The following is a 17,025-nucleotide window of genomic DNA, read 5'->3' as shown; positions in this document are numbered from 1 at the left end:
TTGCCATACCAAATCAACTTTTTCCTCATAGTCAAATCTAATTTCTTAAGAAATAGCATACCTTCTTTTGCTAGCCTTTTCTTTTCTTCTAGAAAATTTAACGAGAAACATTTGGTATGTAAATTCTAGTGAAATCATATCTTTATATATGTATGTCTCTATTTCTTTCTTCTCTATTATTTTTACATTTTTTTTGTTTTTTTTTTTCCCCTCACTTGTTTTTGTGTGTTGTCTAAGCAAAGTTGTCCAGACTCGCCAAGGTAGTGAGTTAGACTATTATTATTCCAGATTAACACGTTTTATCGTTGTACTGCAACATTTATATTGAATTTGGGATCAATGATGACATGATCAAGTATAAAAACAACAAAATCTATAAGTATCAATGATTTTATATATATATATTCTATCAACAACTAATATTATAAAATTATTATTGAATAAACCATTTGTAAAAGTTTAATTAAAATGCATTGAATATACTACCTACCAATCATATTCATAACTATTTAAGTACTAGGTGAAAAGAATTTAGTAGAATTTAATAAATATTCAATTTAGTATGGAAATTTATAAATAAGTCTCAATTTAGTCTCTAAAATAATATTTATTTTTAGAGACTGAGAAGTCAGATTCAATATTGTATTTAATGGCTAGAGACCGAAACTAAAATTTTAATATTGGAATACAAAATTTCAGTCCCTTCAATACTTTTAAAAAATGAAAATTGGAAACACAAAAAAATTGAAATTTTTAAAAATAAAAACAAAAAATTTTAATAACATTTTCTTTTTATAATTAAAGATATTTTAATAAATATTCTTATTTCATTCCTATATTTATCTTAAACAAAATAGGACACTAAGACATAACTTAGTCATGTACACTTTTTACCAAACATAATACAAAGACTTAATTTAGTCTTTTGCTTAATGTGGTAAAATTTTTACTTTTCAAAATAGCTTGTAAAAGTTAATTTTTAATATATGACTTTTTAAAAGTTGTAACATTTATGTTTAATAAATCAAATTAAAAATAACTTTCAATAAACACAAGTAACAACAATTGTGTTTGGTAAAATATCTTTTAAAATTTAAAAATACTATAATAGACATAAATGCGAACATTAAATTTAAAAATTAGTTAACATATGAGGTTATATTAGACATTTAAATTTTGAAAAGCACAAGCCAACTTTGAAAAGCTCTATCTTAGATGCTTTCAAAAGTACCCCAATCTTTTAAAAATTGCAAGTATAAGTACATAGTCTTTTTTATTTACCAAACAAAAAATGAGAAACTTGAGTTTTTAAAGAGTACAAGCACCTTTTCAAAAAATTCGGAAATTATTTTTCATATGGAGAATGGGTTGGTGTTTTGGGAGATTATTGGGAAGTGGGGTGATTTACCGTGGGGTGGGGGTAGCAGCCACCACGCAGGGAGCGTGCTGTCCAAGCAGCCTAGCCGCGTGTCATCACCGGAGCACCACGGGGGGGCGTGGTGTGGCCACGTGTCGTCGCCCAAGCACCACGCAGGGGGCGTGGTGAGGCCGCGTGTCTTCCCCCAAGCACCACGCAGGGGGCGTGGTGACTTGGCAGCCATGCAGAAGGCTGACACCACGGGGGGGCGTGGTGGAGGTGGCAGCGCAGATTTCCAAAGCGGTCTCCATACAGGAGACAATGTCACTCGGGAAGCAACAAGCAGCAGCTGGGGCTCTATATATAAGGAGCCTCTTCATCATATTGTTTGAGAGTAGAAGGTTGTTGAAGAGAGAGTCTGTAGAAAAATACACGAGAGATTAGAGATCAAGAAGGAGGAGAAGGAAGGTTGTATTGGAAAAAATAGGAACATTAGAAAATAGGAGGAAAAAATTTTTTGTCTTTATTTTAAAAGATGGTTCGTAATTACTGTGCTCCGGAAGAACATATTATAAATTATTTGGATCATCCAATTTATGTAAGTTGGTACATTATATCTTTATTGTATTTTAATTTTCTGTTTTTTTTTTTATTTAATATAGTAACGTATATATATTTTTTTATTTTGAGATTAATTACATGTTATAAAAAAACTATAATATAATAAACTGTATATTATGTAATGTAATAAAAAATTTATAATAAAATATATATTTTTTACAATAAAATATTAAAATGCTATAGTAAAATAAGTAAATGTTCTGTTAATAAACAAAGAAATCTATGTTGCAAAAAAAGTAGAAAAATTTTCATGCACGAGTAAAAAAAAATCGCTCATTTATTTTATATCAATTTAAAAATATAATAATAATAATAATAATAATAATAATAATAATAATAATAATAATATACAAATAGTAACAATATAATATGATATAATATATACATATATATTTACGGTTTGCATACTAATAAATGTATGCATAAATTATTTAGGTAGTAAAAATTTTGAATTTTTTAATATAAATATGTGTATGTTAATTAATAAATAATATTATGAAAAATTAAAACATAAATATTATAATAAATAAGGAATTAAAATTTTTAAAAAATAAATAAATAAATAGATAAGCTATGTTAAATATTTTAATAAATAAGATATTAAAATAAATATGTCAATGTTTATTAATATATTTATAATGATTATTATTTAAATAATGTAACAGATATCTTTGTTGATGCAGCCTAATCGGAATTTGTTGGTGCGTAAACTGGATCCACCACAGACGTGGAATCCGATAGTGGAGAACTACTTACGCGTCACGGGATTCTACCATGTGTCTAGAATTGGAGTCATAAGAGGATTTCATCCCATGTTAGCGGCTCTGGTTGAAAGGTAGAGACCTGAAACTCACACCTTCGTATTGCCGATCGGTGAGGTTACAGTGACATTAGAGGATGTGGCTCATATATTCGGACTACCCATTGATGGAGAGGCTGTCAGTGGATGGACAGATAGTAGTGGCGAGTTCGTTCAAAGTCAGGGCATAGAGATATTCGGTCGTGAGCCATCAGTCAGTGGTAATGCGAAGTCTTATATAAAGCTTGCATGGGTTCGACGTGTTAGAGACGCAGAGCAGTTGGACACTGACGAGTCTATCAGGAGATACGTCAGATGTCATATCTTCTGTTTGTTAGGGTCGACCTTATTCACAGACAAGTCGACTGCATATGCTCATGCGAAATATCTACCGTTGCTTCGTGATTTCGAGCGGATCCATACTTATAGTTGGGGGTCAGCTTGTCTCGCACATCTTTATAGAGCACTATGCCGTGCATCACGATATGATACCAAGGAGATGGATGGCCCTCTAAATCTCTTGTTTGTTTGGGCATGGGAGCGAATGCCGTGTCTTGCTCCCGTACCGAGACAAACGCTTCCACCGGCCGACATACCAGTTGCCATGAGGTAATAAGATTTATTTTAGATATGTGTTATTTTCATGATGCATATATGACATATGAAGACTTAGTTAATTTTTTTCAATTAACAATGTTTCAGGTGGAGTCATTCGGAACGGACCACAGCGTGGTCATCGAAGACCGTGGAGACATTCAGGCATGATATAGATTACATGCAGGAGGTAAGTAGTTATGGCTCTTCTAATCCGTTTTTTGAACCATTATTATTATTGTTCCGCAATTATAGATTTCACCTTGATGGACGGGTCCGTCTCGACCAATGGCCTTATAGCATCAGCAACTGTATCTGAGTCCAACTTCGAATGATCTTGTGAAATTGTTCCGATCGTGCACGTGTGGCTACCGTTGTATCTTCGTATCTCCCAACAACCTTTTTTTCGTATCAAGCTAACTCGGATAAGCCAGTCACATCCACGCCCGTACATCTTGCATTTTGCATAGAATGTCTGTGGCTCAGACTCATACACCTCATAGTCAACTCCTTTACCAATAGTGAAACTTCTAATTGCTGCGACGACCGACTTTCTAGAACTGTATTCCATTCCAATCCGGAACTCCCCGTCCTCACCATCGGCAACGCCTATGTCAACAAAATTAAAAAATAGTAAAAACAATTCAACTTAAAATGTAAATTACATATCTTTACTAACATCTTAAGAATATTCAAGTTAAAATATAAATTACATATCTTTACTGGTTCGTTTTCTTATTCGGTTTAATTAACGGACCGGACCGGTTTAATATTTGCTTCACCAATTTTCTGGTCGAACCGGCCGGTTCAGTCCGGTCCGGTCCGGTCCATCCAACATTGTTTTTTACTAAATCGAACATATAAACTAACAAAAAATTATTATTTAGTGACCACGTACCTATGTTTGTATATTCCGGAAACTCGTGTGCATGCATGGCCTCGAGATCCAACTCACGCATAAAAGGTGGAACATCCATCGGTTGACTGGTCGACGGACCCACCACTACATTCTCTGCTGCTGCCTCAACTCCCACATTACCATCCTCATCTTCGTCGCCGGCCTCATAAGTGGCTTCGAAATCATCTTCGCTGTCACTATTCATTCCTTGGTACACTGCATCTCTATCATCATGTATATCTACATCATTCTCAACCGCCACTGCCTCTACAATTTCAAAATCAACGTACACCTCAATCTGTGGGTGTCGCATCTGAGTCTGCTGGTGAATTTGAAACATCTTCTGCATACTCGCTTCATCAGTGATCGGCATGGCATCAAACTGTATTAGACCACAAAAAACCACAACCGGATTTCGGTACAGAATTCTGCTCACTCTCATTAACGTACCATTCTCCATGCTTTGACAGAGGCCGTTCTGCAGCTCCATTAATGTCATCGTGCAGGGAACCACAAACGAAAACGGATTCTGGCACACAAACCTCACTCCCTCATGAGTATTACGTATTATCTCCCCGTTGCGATACACCACCAAATTTGCAGTTCCCTCCATTACACCACCTCAAAGAATCCTCACAACACACTCAAATCTCACTCACTATGGAAAACACTCTCGAGCTCTTCTTTATATAGAGCAGTGCTGCCTGTCTCAACCAATCACGCTTTGACACGTGTCAGAACGCCCCCCGCGTGCTGACTCATCACGCCCCCCACGTGCTGCACTTCCTGGCCAATCACGTTTTGACACGTCATCACGCCCCCTACGTGCTGATTCACCACGCCCCTTGCGTGCTGCCACGTGCTGCATCTACATTCAGCCACGTCAGCACGCCCCCTGCGTGCTGACTCAGCACGCCCCCTGCGTGCTGCTTAGGTGGCTCAATCAGAGCGTGCCACGTAGCCTCCACGCCCCCTGCGTGTTGAAGGCACCACGCCCCCTGCGTGTTATCCCTTCATCTGACACGTCCATCTATTTGTAATACACACTATAAGTCCATTTTCTCCTAATACACCAAAATATTTTCCATATTCTAATTAATGAGCCCAAAAAATTTTACCAAACCAAATATTTGTCTCTTAGTCCCAATCTCTCTAACATTAACAGACTATTGATATGAACAGCCGAATACAATACTGAACTCTTTAAAGTCTAAAACAACATCATTTTAGTTTCAACACTCAAATAACTTCAGAACAATATCATAAGTTGTATTTATTAAAATTTTTCTTCCCAAAATAAATAATACGGTGTCACTTTTTTACTATTTAAGCGTTAATAGATTTCAGAATGCTATTTTATGTCCATATTAATTTGTCATTATAAAATTTGAAAATTAAATAAAAACCATTAAAATTTTATAGGCTAAATTAAGATTTAGTACAAATCTAGAAACCAAATTAAATTAAATAATAACTCTAAACTTAATACTCCAAAAACACATAAGAGAAGTAGTGATAAATAAGTTTATATAAAAACTTGTTCTTATTAAATTATTAAAAACAAAATTACAGGCACAATAAATAAAGAAATGAAATTCTTTGGGCTTGGGCTAATAGGCTTAAGCCCGCCCCTTGTTAGAAAATAGAAAGAAAGTAAAATTTTACCAAAAACAAAAAGAAATAAAGTAAAATAATAATAATTTAATAATATATCGCTTGACTGCTTGAGGCATATATCGTCGCCATTCATATTTCCCTGTGGTTCTTTGCTTGGTGCTTCCGCGACTAAGCTCGCTCCCCTTTTGGGAAATAATAATAATAAGAAGAATAATTAGGGTTTCGTGGTTCTCAGCTCGCGCACCCAGTCATGGGAGGAGGCAATGGGCAAAAGGCAAAGATGGCTCGTGAGAAGAACCTCGAGAAGCAGAAGGCCGCAAAAGGTAAAAAAATTTTTGAATTCTGATTTGGTTAAAAAGAAATCTAGAAAATTGAGATGTGTTAGATCTGGTGTAGTTGTTGATTCTAATTGTTTTCTTTATACGTGTCAGGAAGCCAGCTGGATTCAAACAAGAAAGCTATGTCGATCCAGGTAATTTGGTGATTATAGTCTCATAGTACTTCAATTTCATTCGTGTCTGCTTTGTCCTGTTTTCAACGAAAATATTAATGAATGGTTCTCTGGTGGAAAAGGTAACATAATAATAATAAATAAATAAAGAGCTGTAAAGTAATTGATCAATTTTTTTTTTCTTCAAAGAAGAATATTTCATCTGCATCAAAAACCTTGGGAAATTGTTCCTTTTTTTTATTTTTATTTTTTGTTTTGGTCTTGACTTCTTGGTTATTGTTCTTGTTCGGTTGGGGGATCTTTACCATATTGCTATACCTTTTAACTGTATGATCTAACAAGTCCGAAGATATGTTCTTAAAAAGACTATCATGTAAAAGTTATGCAATGTGTTTACTAATATATTAAGATTATTGATGGTTTAATACCCAAATTCACTTAGATTTGAATCCAGTATGTGTAAGGAATATATGAATGCACTAGGAGAGATAAAAGAACAAAAGGTGAACCTGACTGTTTATTTCACAAGGTTTATTGCTAAAGTGATTGAAGCGGAATTGTACTTGACTGATAAAATAATGTTGTGATTGATGATTGCAGTGCAGGTATGCATGCAGACATTTATGTGCACCACATCAGAAGTGAAGTGCAGGGAGCATGCCGAAGCCAAACACCCTAAATCTGATGTTTATGTTTGTTTTCCTCACCTTAAAAACTAAAAAGTGAACATATTGGGGAGCACAAGTGGAGAGAACTTAATATCATCATGGCCTCTTTCCATTAATCCATTCACAGAGATCCTCCTCATATTTATGTTGGCTGTGTCTGTGTGTTGTGTGGAGAGACAAGAAGGGGAGGGAGAACATTTAATATGATTTTCCCAAATTTTGGGAAAGAAACTTGTGATGCTCTCTCTTTTCTGTCACTGTAATGTTTAACGATAATTATTGTTAATATTAAGTGTCTCTTGCAGAAACATAGATTGCTGTCTTATGAAATCATCACAAGTTATGGCTTATATGACACTAAAGTCACCAAACCAAAAATGGAATTTTTTTGTATTCTCCAATCTGTTCGAAATCAATTCTACTTTGGTATATAACTATATATATACGTGTTGTCTCTTTGCTGCTAAAGATTGAATTTGGCTATAATGGCTGTTAATACCGGAAAAAATGATTAGTAGTTGTTTGTATCAGACCTTTACTGACATGTTTTAAACCAGCTTTGAATTTAGTTTCATGATGATATATTTAATATGAAAATTTCATTATGACATACTCAAATATTTTTTCGTGGCGATTGATGGCCATTACTACCTCTTGAAATCGATGCTGGAAACTGTCTGAGTGTTGACGTTGATGGCTATGCTGGATGGGGTAAATAATGTTCAAACGAGCAATCGCAAATGCAGGCCACGATATCCCATCCACCGCATTCTATAGTAGAATAACGTTGCCTAGGCTCTAAGATCTCGTACATAATCACAACTTAACGGGCACAACCTCAAGTTTCAAGATATAACATTATTCTTCAACCGAAACATACTAGTTTCACTCCACAAGAAAATTAACTATGATAAACAGAATATAATCAAGGTTCAATTGGGGGTACTTTAAAACAATCCCGAATTATATAGAGTCGGGTTTATGGATACACAAATGATTTACTGTGTCCTCATTCTGCTACTTTCTGCAGCCCTAACTTGAGAGAAATATGGATGTGCCTGAAGGATATACGCAAAGGTGGCATCAAAAAGTTAGTACACAACTGACATATATGTGCGCGCGCGTGCGCTAAACGAAAATATTACAAACTATATATGCAACCTCAGAACCATGTTATGTCAAATTGAAAAAACTATCATTACCATTGCTTCTCTGGCTGTTAGCCTGTCTTGGTGATCATACCGAAGGAGCTTATCAAGAAAATCAATTGCCTGCATGTCAGTCATGTGGAAAGAATGAGATATGTATCTATACATGCAAGAATGATAGACTGCATTGCAGGGTACACTAAATGCAAGGCCAATGCAAAATTGAAAAACTGCTTAAATGACCTCTGGAGACACAAGATGCTGATTATCTGCATTGATAAACTTAGACCATGGTTTGCGACTGTGTCTGCACAAGAAAGAGATAATAAAAGATTTGTTAAAAAAGTGATCTTTCTTTCTATACATAGCAGGAGGATATTCAGTCAAAATAAGCAGAGCAAACTTCTGATGAGATTGCTTGGACAAGGATACCTGCCTTGCCCTGAAATGATAAGTTGTAAATGAAATTAACTAAATTAAAACTGATGAAATATGTGGAAAATTAATTAAAGACAATACTTACCTTCCAACAAGAGCATCAAGTTGAGGATCAAGCTCTAGATGATACTTATTCAGATACGCGTTCAGTTCATCAGTCCCAAGCACCTGCATGTCACAAATAATTAATAATAACTCCTTTTTAGAAATAAATATTTCAGTATGTTTGTCAATCAAACATTAGCAATGGTGTAACTCCTTTTTAGAGATGAATATGTTAGTAAATGAAATGATGGTCAGTAATAAGGGAAATGATACCATAGGCATAATCTGGAACTAAACATTTAATTTAATTTTGCAACATGATCATGATACTCATTCATTCAAACATTTATACACTATTTCAGAGCAACATGAATCTTACCTTAGCTATTTTGACAAGCTGATCATGGTTGTCATGACCATAGAAGAAAGGCTCCTTGCGAAATATCTGTATCAAAACAATGAATGTTAAAAGTACATTCACTTTTATACTATCAGCATAGCTAATGCCAAGGTTAGGCCATAAATATCCAATAACCTGTAAGTATAATTCTCACCATTCCAGCAAACATGCAGCCAAGGCTCCACATATCTAATGAATAGTCATAGTCTTGCAAATCAACTAGAAGTTCAGGCCCCTTGAAGTATCTGAAAATCAAAAGCACAGCACATGACAATATATAAAATTGAAGACTATGAGCTTACAACATGATACTAAAGAGTGTTGATAGGAATCCATGTTATAGGACCTGGGTTTAGGTAACCAGAGAAAAAGGGCAGAAATTTGTTCAGCTAAAAAAGAAGAGAGGGAGAGCAGCTTGAAGAGTTGAGCCAGACTAAACTCAGATCGAAGAGGGGAATCAAAATTTTCATTTGTAAAAGATGCATTAATTGTTAAAGTTCTCTATAGTCTTTTTGCAGTTCTTAATTGTCACAATGTTCAGCAACAAGAAATGTTGCACTCAATAAACCCAAAAAACTTCCAGAATAGTAGTGGTGTTTGGTCTTATAAGAATGATGTACTGTTGCTTCACATAACCACAACTTCAGAATTTCCTTAGGGGGAACAACAAACATGACACACAAAATGCTTAGACATTTTTTGAGTAATCTGTCAAATTTGCTAATTCCAAATTGACACTGCCTTAATGGTTCAGTGGTTCTATATCACATCAATAAATTTATTTAGGTTTTCTTTTCCGCTTATCTCTGCTCTTGGGAACAAAGTTGAGACCATGTTCATCAGGTCAGAAAATGTTACCTTGAAGCCACACGAACATTATATTCCTTTCCAGGATGATAAAATTCAGCAAGACCCCAATCTATTAAGCGAAGTTTTCTTAATTCATGATCAATCATAACATTATGAGGCTTGACATCTCTATGCATTATGCCTTGAGAGTGGCAGTAATCCAATGCCTGCAAATCAAAACTAAAGCAGTTAGTGGCAAGGAAAAAAATTACCAATGTATTTACTGAAAACTAAGTAATAATTTCATGATATATAACCACATGTCTATTGTCTACATAAGCAACACTATATAAGCCCTATAATTATGAGACAAACAGAGAATACATGTAAGGATCCTAATCCACATCAAATGCACTCAATTTTTTAATTAACGGCAAAACATCAACTAAGGAAAGGAAAAATACGTATAATGACATTACAAAATACTAGAAGAGATTGTAGGATCTTGTTACCTTGAGGAGCTCATATATGTAATAGCGTATGTCATAATCAGTCAAGGTTGGATACAAAACTTTAAAATCTGTACTGTTGACATACTCAAATATCAAGCTAGGAGTTTTCGAATGTTGATCTCTGACAATATCAAGAAGTTTGACAATATTAGGGCCTCCACAGAGGTTCTGAAGTATTTTAATCTCCCTTTTAATCTACAAAATGACGTTGAAGATCTCATAAGAAAACTATTGCCGAGAATAACTAAAATGGCATGGTACATAGGCACTCATAACATAATCCATGGGGCAGCATATCTTAGAAGAATTGTTCTGATAAAGCACCTGTAGCTGGCTTAATTCATAGCCTGCAGATTCACAATTAGTGTAGAAAGCAACTCTAATGAAAAGAAGATTACCTTTTTTTTCTTGACAGGCTTGAGAATCTTGATTATACAGCGCTCATTGCTATTAACATTTATGCCTTCAAAAACCTCGCTATATTTCCCCCTTCCCACTTTCCGCACAACCTCATAATCATCTTGATCACTGGAAAAAGCATACAGTAGTTAACAAAACAAACAATACTGCTAGAACAAAAACTGTAAAACGAACAGGATTTAGATCCCAAAAGGTCTTAAGGCATGGGCATAATCACAGAGATAAATATCAAGATGAAATCGTCAGAAGGTCCCAAACCACATTTCCCTTTCAGCACAAGTAAACCACGAGCTAATTATAGAGTTCACACAAACAACAATCACTTTAGTTAAATAAATAAACAACCAAATAAAATGCTCATAACTTGAAGAAATTGTCAAATATGATCGTATTACAAGGTGATTTCCTACGACACATAAGCTAAGTAAAAAAGCATGAGATCCAAACCAAACAGGTATAACTTGAAGCGAAAAGGCAGAATTCCCCATCCCTTAGCTAGCTGCTACAAAAAACCGTTAAACCTATTGGAATTCAAAAGTAAAACATTAACACCAGCAGCTAAGAAACTATGCGCGCATACACACGCCTGCTTATATTGATAGCAAGAAATTCCCCTTCACTTTGTGATTTGTTGAATTATACTATTCGGTATTCAGAACGAATAACATAGCAAATAGCAAAAAGAGAGAGATTAGGGTTCGGTGCAACGTTACCCCCATTGAACGTTGAGAGACTCATAATCCCAGTACTCTTTGGGGCGAAGAACATTTATATCAGTGTAGACGCGCGCCTTCGACATAGCGGGGCGCTCCGAATCTGAAAAGAAGAGATCTCGAATTTGTGATGATTGATTTGTGCTCGGAGAGATAGTGATGGCGGTTTTAGTTAGTTACGATGCGCAGGGTAGGGAGGATGCGCAACCGGCGCATGGAAGGGAACAGGGTTGCACAGTAGTAAAAGGCGAAGGAGGGAGAATAGTCGTAGTAATGTGATGTTGACGAGATGATGATTGGTTGGCGCGCATGTTAGCACTCATGTGCACTCCATCACCGTTTCTTCCTATGCCATCCTTCTCTGGCGCTTCGCAACAAAGGGAAAGGAAATTAAAGCTGCGTTTGGCTTTGGTGGGTTAGAGAAAAGAGAAATATCCTAAGCGGGATGGGGGGTTCTTCTTGTGTGTGATGCTTCATGCTTGGACCAAACCTGTGGGTCCATCTAACGTGAAGAATCTGTTGACGTGTAAATTACTGACTTGCCTTCATAAATATCTAGAGATGACCCAATTTGAGAGATTCTTACTTTCTGTATTCAGGAAAAAAAAAACTTACCATTTCCAAGAGGGCTGACGTCGGAGTTACCTGCTGCTATTGTAAGCCTAATCACATGATTAATAAAAAGTTGAATGATATTTATGATTTTAGATCTTTGGGACGATAAAGAGTTGAAATAAATACTTTTATTTAATGAGAAGTACTTGTGAACCAAACTCTGAAATATATGGCAACAAAATAAGTAGCAATCATGCCAAAGGACTATGGGGAATTGCGAATTGGGGATAACCTCATCAAGTTGAACGAATTTTCCCTTTCGGTTTGATTGCGTCTTGTAAGAGTGAGTGGTGATGAAAGCCCAATTATTGATACCTTGTACTTCACCATAAAAGTTAGGGCACGCCGACCCAAAAGAACTTTCAACTCAAACACCTTTTAGGGAATAAAAAAAAGTTTTAACTCAAATACCAAAAAAAAAATAAATGTTTTAACTCAAAATATATCCTTGTAGTGAATGTGACTTGTGAGTATGCGACATTCCACCGGTATAGCAACCAAAATTACGATTTCGTCATCATGGATATGCCTCATTGTCAGCCATGGAGTGTTAGTACAATTGGTCAATCTGTATCATCATCTCCATGAACTAATAAAATACAATTATTTACATGAGCATCTTCCAAATAAGAACTTACAAATCAACTACAAGTGAATGGATCGAATTGTGATATGGAAAACCTAAATAAAGAGAAGGAAAAAAAATGTAAAAGAAATATACCGAAAGGGAACTGAATGATATCAGAAAAATAGCAGTGCTTATAATTGCAATGCTTATACAGCTATGTCACTCTTGTTTCTCCAATTTAGACTTCTTTAGGCTGAACCTGCTCAAAGTCAAAAACCTCAAACATTAGACGTCTCACATCGCGTTTCCCATAAACAAGATATGAAAGCCCGTGAATCGCTTGTTGAATAGATGCTGTGGCAGGGTTTCTGTTCCTCCGGTTGCACTCGAAAGAGTCTTGTTTATCGTCAGCATATATAGCGAAACCATGAAGATGTTTCTCCCTCAAATATCTACCACAATACTTGTTCAGAAGAAGGCGTCGGTGCCTCTCTTGAAGCCATAATCCTGGAGCGTCTAAATGCTTCATCAACAATCTTTCAGCCATCACCAAATCCTTAATACAACAATTTTTTCAAAGATAAAAAAATATATATTAATACAAAAATATAAGACCGAGTAGAAATACCTTTAGAATCTGATTAGAAGCTGTGTAGTAAATGCATGATATATTCTTAACAAAACTAGAGTCATTGGACCTATGCAGTCAAATTATCCCAAAGACAGCGGAAATAATTTACTTGTATCTTTTGGCCGATGTATTCTAATCTCTCAAAGCAAAATCGAGGATGCTCAAATTTGTACTTTGATGGATGCATGAAACAGAGCTGCAATTACATAAAACATTCAACATTAGAACTTATAACAGAAGCAAGAGAACCTTCAAACTTTTAATTTCTAACATTATATCTTCCATCGAAAGGTCTTGAAGATCCTAAAAAGTTGTTCTCATAATAAAATGCATTGTTTTGTTCAGAGATATATCAAAGGTACACCTAATCTCAACCGAACAATCGAAGACAGATATATGACTTTGATGGAAAGATAAGGAAAAATAAAACAGCAGGCAATAGTAGAGCTACCTGCAGTCCAAGTCCAAGCTCTATGTTCCTGGCTTCTGTAATTTCTGGAATACTATCAGTCATTTCTAACGGATATCCAAGTGTCTTCATAACCTTGGGTCTGCTATCATAATCCCATAAATTTCCTTTGAATCTATGCATGCCTGGAGGAACACAAGCTCGGAACAGCCTTGGATGTGCAACCAGAGCATCTGCAGGAGGCTGAGTGAAGAACAGTAAACATCATTAATGTGTTTCCATTTAATAATAGGCATGTATTTCTGTTGCAGGGCAACAATTGACGATTGAAATTTGGCAGTACTGAAGAAAATGTACTCAAATCTGTATGGAACAAGGCTGCATTTGAGCCGTGGACATAGTAAACAGATCTTTATGAGCTAACTATTTTTTCAAATAATATTTTAGCAAAAGATATGGAAAACTTACCCTATATGAGACAATATCCTGCCAGCTTATCTTGCTTTCAAGTTCATTAGACACATGATCTATGTCTTCAAGTTGTCTGCGCAGTTTGGGTTGGCAATCTTCAGCATCTGGATCCATTCCAAATACTTCAAAAAGAACACGATATACTTCTGGAATACCATGACAAAGATAGATTGCACCAAACAAAGCTCCAAATACTGACCTGCCAAAGAATAACAAGGGTGAAAAAAGGAGTGAAAATCTCATTCAGAAACAGATTACGAGGAGAATCCAAAATATTTTTCTTTTATTTCCTAGATCTTCTTTAGACAGTGAGCCAGTCTAGCATCTTGATATTTTGAATTCATTAATCATTTGACAATTTTCGACTTGAAAAGGAGACAATACTAAATAGATAGGTTATTGATCTCAACATAACCCTGTACTTCATGTCACAAACCAGTGCATCAAAATTAAAGATGCTAGTCCACATGCGAAACAAAATCTAGAGACAGAGGTATCTTATGTGCACAACATCCACTGCATCCCAATTTCAGTCAGTTATCTTGTTCAGAGGCAAAACAACATCAACAGAACTTTCATTACGAATTATCTACTCTTCAGCATCTCAAGCACACGAAACACAGTAATTTCAATATATTTCAAAAGAATATCAACATAGGAATAAGAGAAATACGATACTAAGAAACTTTAAAGTTTAATAGCAATGCATATGCTAACACCAAACCTAACAAATCAAATTCAATTTGACAAGTCATAGAAACAAGAGTTCCCTGGCCAATCGGGGCCTAATTGAGAACTTACTTTACAGGTCCCTCCCTATCCTTCCTCAACATCCGATCAATATCATCATAGGGAAAAACCAAATTCTGCAAGCTTGCAGCCTTGATCCACCGAGGCAAGTTCCTCTTCCCAATCAAACCAAACACTCTCTCCCTCATCGGACCCGGCGACTCCATCGGATACCTCTGCAAGCAGAACTCTGCCATGACCAATTGCAGCACGTACTGCCCAATAAAGAACAGCCTAGAATGCCCTGACCTCACGTGGCGCGCCTTGGTCCTCTCGCAGGACGGATGCTGAAATGCCAGATACAACAAATCATCGAACTGTTTGGCAGGGTTGTCGTCCCCCAGCGCCTCGGAGGGCTCGAGAGGGTACCCCAGAGCCTGCTTGGCTTCCAGCAAGTAGTCCTCAATCCATGCCTTGTCGGCACTGTTGAGCCGCGAAGAAGGCAAGCACGAACTCAACAAGGGGAACGATTTTAGGGACATTTGTGGGCTCTTGAGGAACCTATATAGTTAGTTAGTTAGTTACACTGGATAATGTGCCTAGAGGTGAGTGCAGAAATCTGATAACTAACTGGTAAGTGGTAACTAACCTGTCAGCGAGTTTGTTGTCGTCTAATGGGGGCTTCAAGAGGAACCTTCTTGTGGGACCTTTCTTCTTAGGAGAAGTTATCTTCTTGCGTTCGGCGAGCTCCTTGAGGAGAGGATGGGGGCTGGTGTTGGGGAGTTCCTGCTGCGGCGGTTCCAAGGCTACGGCGAGAATGCGAAAGCTCTGTGGATTCCGGTTTCTGGAATTGTGGTTTTTGATTGGGAAGGGGGAGAATGAAGAGGAGAAGGAGTAGCTGGAAAGCGCGGGTGAACATGGTTTCGGGGAGAGTAAGGAGGAGGAAGAAGAGAGTTCCATTTAGAGGAAGCTAATTGTGGGGAAATGGGAGAAAGTAGGGTTTGAACATTAGGAGGATTGATCACTGGGTTATGCTAGCTTGTGTGAATGGGTTTGACGCCATAGACGAGGGGTTTAGTTGCAGGGTTTAGGAGTTGGACCTGCGAAGGTAAGATAAGGTGAAGCTGAAGCAGCTCGTCGATGACGATGTGACGCAGATTAGAAAAAGATATTTGATTTTTTATCTATTAGAATAAATAATAAACAGAGTAATTACTTAAATCACTTTCCAAAATTTTAAAATCGAATATTTTAGTTTTTTAAAAAAATTAATACACAGATTAATTTTTAAAATTTTATTTTGGTAGATAAATCAGTCATTATTTTATTTTTTGACAAAGTAATTATTCAGATTAGTCCCTAAAAATTTTAAAAATAGATATTTTAATTTTCAAAAAAACTAATGTACAAATTAATTCTCAATGTTTCTCTCGGTTAGACATAATAGTCATCCATCTAAAAAAAATAAAATTATTATTATTATTATTATTATTAATTGCACAATAACATTGTAATATATTTTTTATATTTTTTAAACAAAAATAATAATAAATTTATTCATTAAATTCTTTTATATATATAGTTACTCAATAATAATAATAATAATAATAATAATAATAATAATAATAATCAATAAAATTATTAGAAATTATTTTACAAGAAATTTAAGGTTAGAACTATTTGATATTTTTTTATTTAATATAATCAAAAGATGTACTATTTTAAAAATTATGTTTGTATTAAAAAAATATGTATTTAATATAAATCCAAATTAAAATATTTTCTTTTAATACATATTTTTTAATACAAACATATTTTTTTACATAGCACATCTTTTAATTATATTAAATACAAAAATATCAAATAATTTTAATCTTAAATTTCTTATAGAATTATTATTATTATTATTATTATTGTTGTTGTTTGTTGTTGTTGAGTGACTATATATATATATATATAATATATATATATATATATAATATATATATTATATATATATATATATATATATATATATAATGAAAAAAATTTTCATTATTTTTGTCCAAAAAATACAAAAAAATATAGTACAGTATTATTGTACAATTAATAATAATAATAATAATAATAATAATAATTATTATTATTATTAT

General features: G+C 35.1%; 4 protein-coding genes across 4 annotated transcripts; 1 reads left to right on the top strand and 3 right to left on the bottom strand.

Moving 5' to 3' along the window:
* Nucleotides 1–3,606: 3,606 nt before the first annotated feature.
* LOC130980354 (uncharacterized) lies at nucleotides 3,607–4,882 on the bottom strand. Its single transcript, XM_057904046.1, has 2 exons — nucleotides 4,270–4,882; nucleotides 3,607–3,980 (listed from the first exon to the last, which is right to left on the bottom strand). The coding sequence occupies exons 1-2, from the start codon at nucleotides 4,880–4,882 to the stop codon at nucleotides 3,607–3,609; spliced, it is 987 nt and encodes a 328-aa protein (XP_057760029.1).
* A 1,111-nt stretch (nucleotides 4,883–5,993) lies between these two features.
* On the top strand, nucleotides 5,994–7,315 carry LOC130982186 (uncharacterized protein At2g23090-like). Its single transcript, XM_057906069.1, has 4 exons — nucleotides 5,994–6,209; nucleotides 6,318–6,358; nucleotides 6,488–6,496; nucleotides 6,943–7,315. Exons 1-4 carry the CDS (start codon nucleotides 6,137–6,139, stop codon nucleotides 7,054–7,056), a joined length of 237 nt encoding a protein of 78 aa, XP_057762052.1. The 5' UTR covers nucleotides 5,994–6,136; the 3' UTR covers nucleotides 7,057–7,315.
* A 503-nt stretch (nucleotides 7,316–7,818) lies between these two features.
* On the bottom strand, nucleotides 7,819–11,932 carry LOC130982184 (casein kinase II subunit alpha-2). The gene is made up of 10 exons (XM_057906068.1): nucleotides 11,471–11,932; nucleotides 10,736–10,865; nucleotides 10,338–10,532; nucleotides 9,895–10,052; nucleotides 9,191–9,281; nucleotides 9,016–9,081; nucleotides 8,677–8,759; nucleotides 8,397–8,460; nucleotides 8,208–8,276; nucleotides 7,819–8,063 (listed from the first exon to the last, which is right to left on the bottom strand). Exons 1-10 carry the CDS (start codon nucleotides 11,554–11,556, stop codon nucleotides 8,004–8,006), a joined length of 1,002 nt encoding a protein of 333 aa, XP_057762051.1. The 5' UTR covers nucleotides 11,557–11,932; the 3' UTR covers nucleotides 7,819–8,003.
* Nucleotides 11,933–12,541: 609 nt separating this feature from the next.
* LOC130982183 (ribonuclease III domain-containing protein RNC1, chloroplastic-like) lies at nucleotides 12,542–16,036 on the bottom strand. The gene is made up of 6 exons (XM_057906067.1): nucleotides 15,543–16,036; nucleotides 14,966–15,454; nucleotides 14,162–14,363; nucleotides 13,736–13,936; nucleotides 13,394–13,480; nucleotides 12,542–13,209 (listed from the first exon to the last, which is right to left on the bottom strand). The coding sequence occupies exons 1-6, from the start codon at nucleotides 15,851–15,853 to the stop codon at nucleotides 12,892–12,894; spliced, it is 1,608 nt and encodes a 535-aa protein (XP_057762050.1). The 5' UTR covers nucleotides 15,854–16,036; the 3' UTR covers nucleotides 12,542–12,891.
* Nucleotides 16,037–17,025: the final 989 nt, after the last annotated feature.

The sequence above is a fragment of the Arachis stenosperma genome, chromosome 5 (genome assembly GCF_014773155.1).
Source record: "Arachis stenosperma cultivar V10309 chromosome 5, arast.V10309.gnm1.PFL2, whole genome shotgun sequence".
In the NCBI taxonomy this organism is placed as follows: domain Eukaryota; kingdom Viridiplantae; phylum Streptophyta; class Magnoliopsida; order Fabales; family Fabaceae; genus Arachis; species Arachis stenosperma.
Note: the sequence above shows the minus strand (reverse complement) of the source record. Positions and strands in the feature narration are given on the sequence as shown.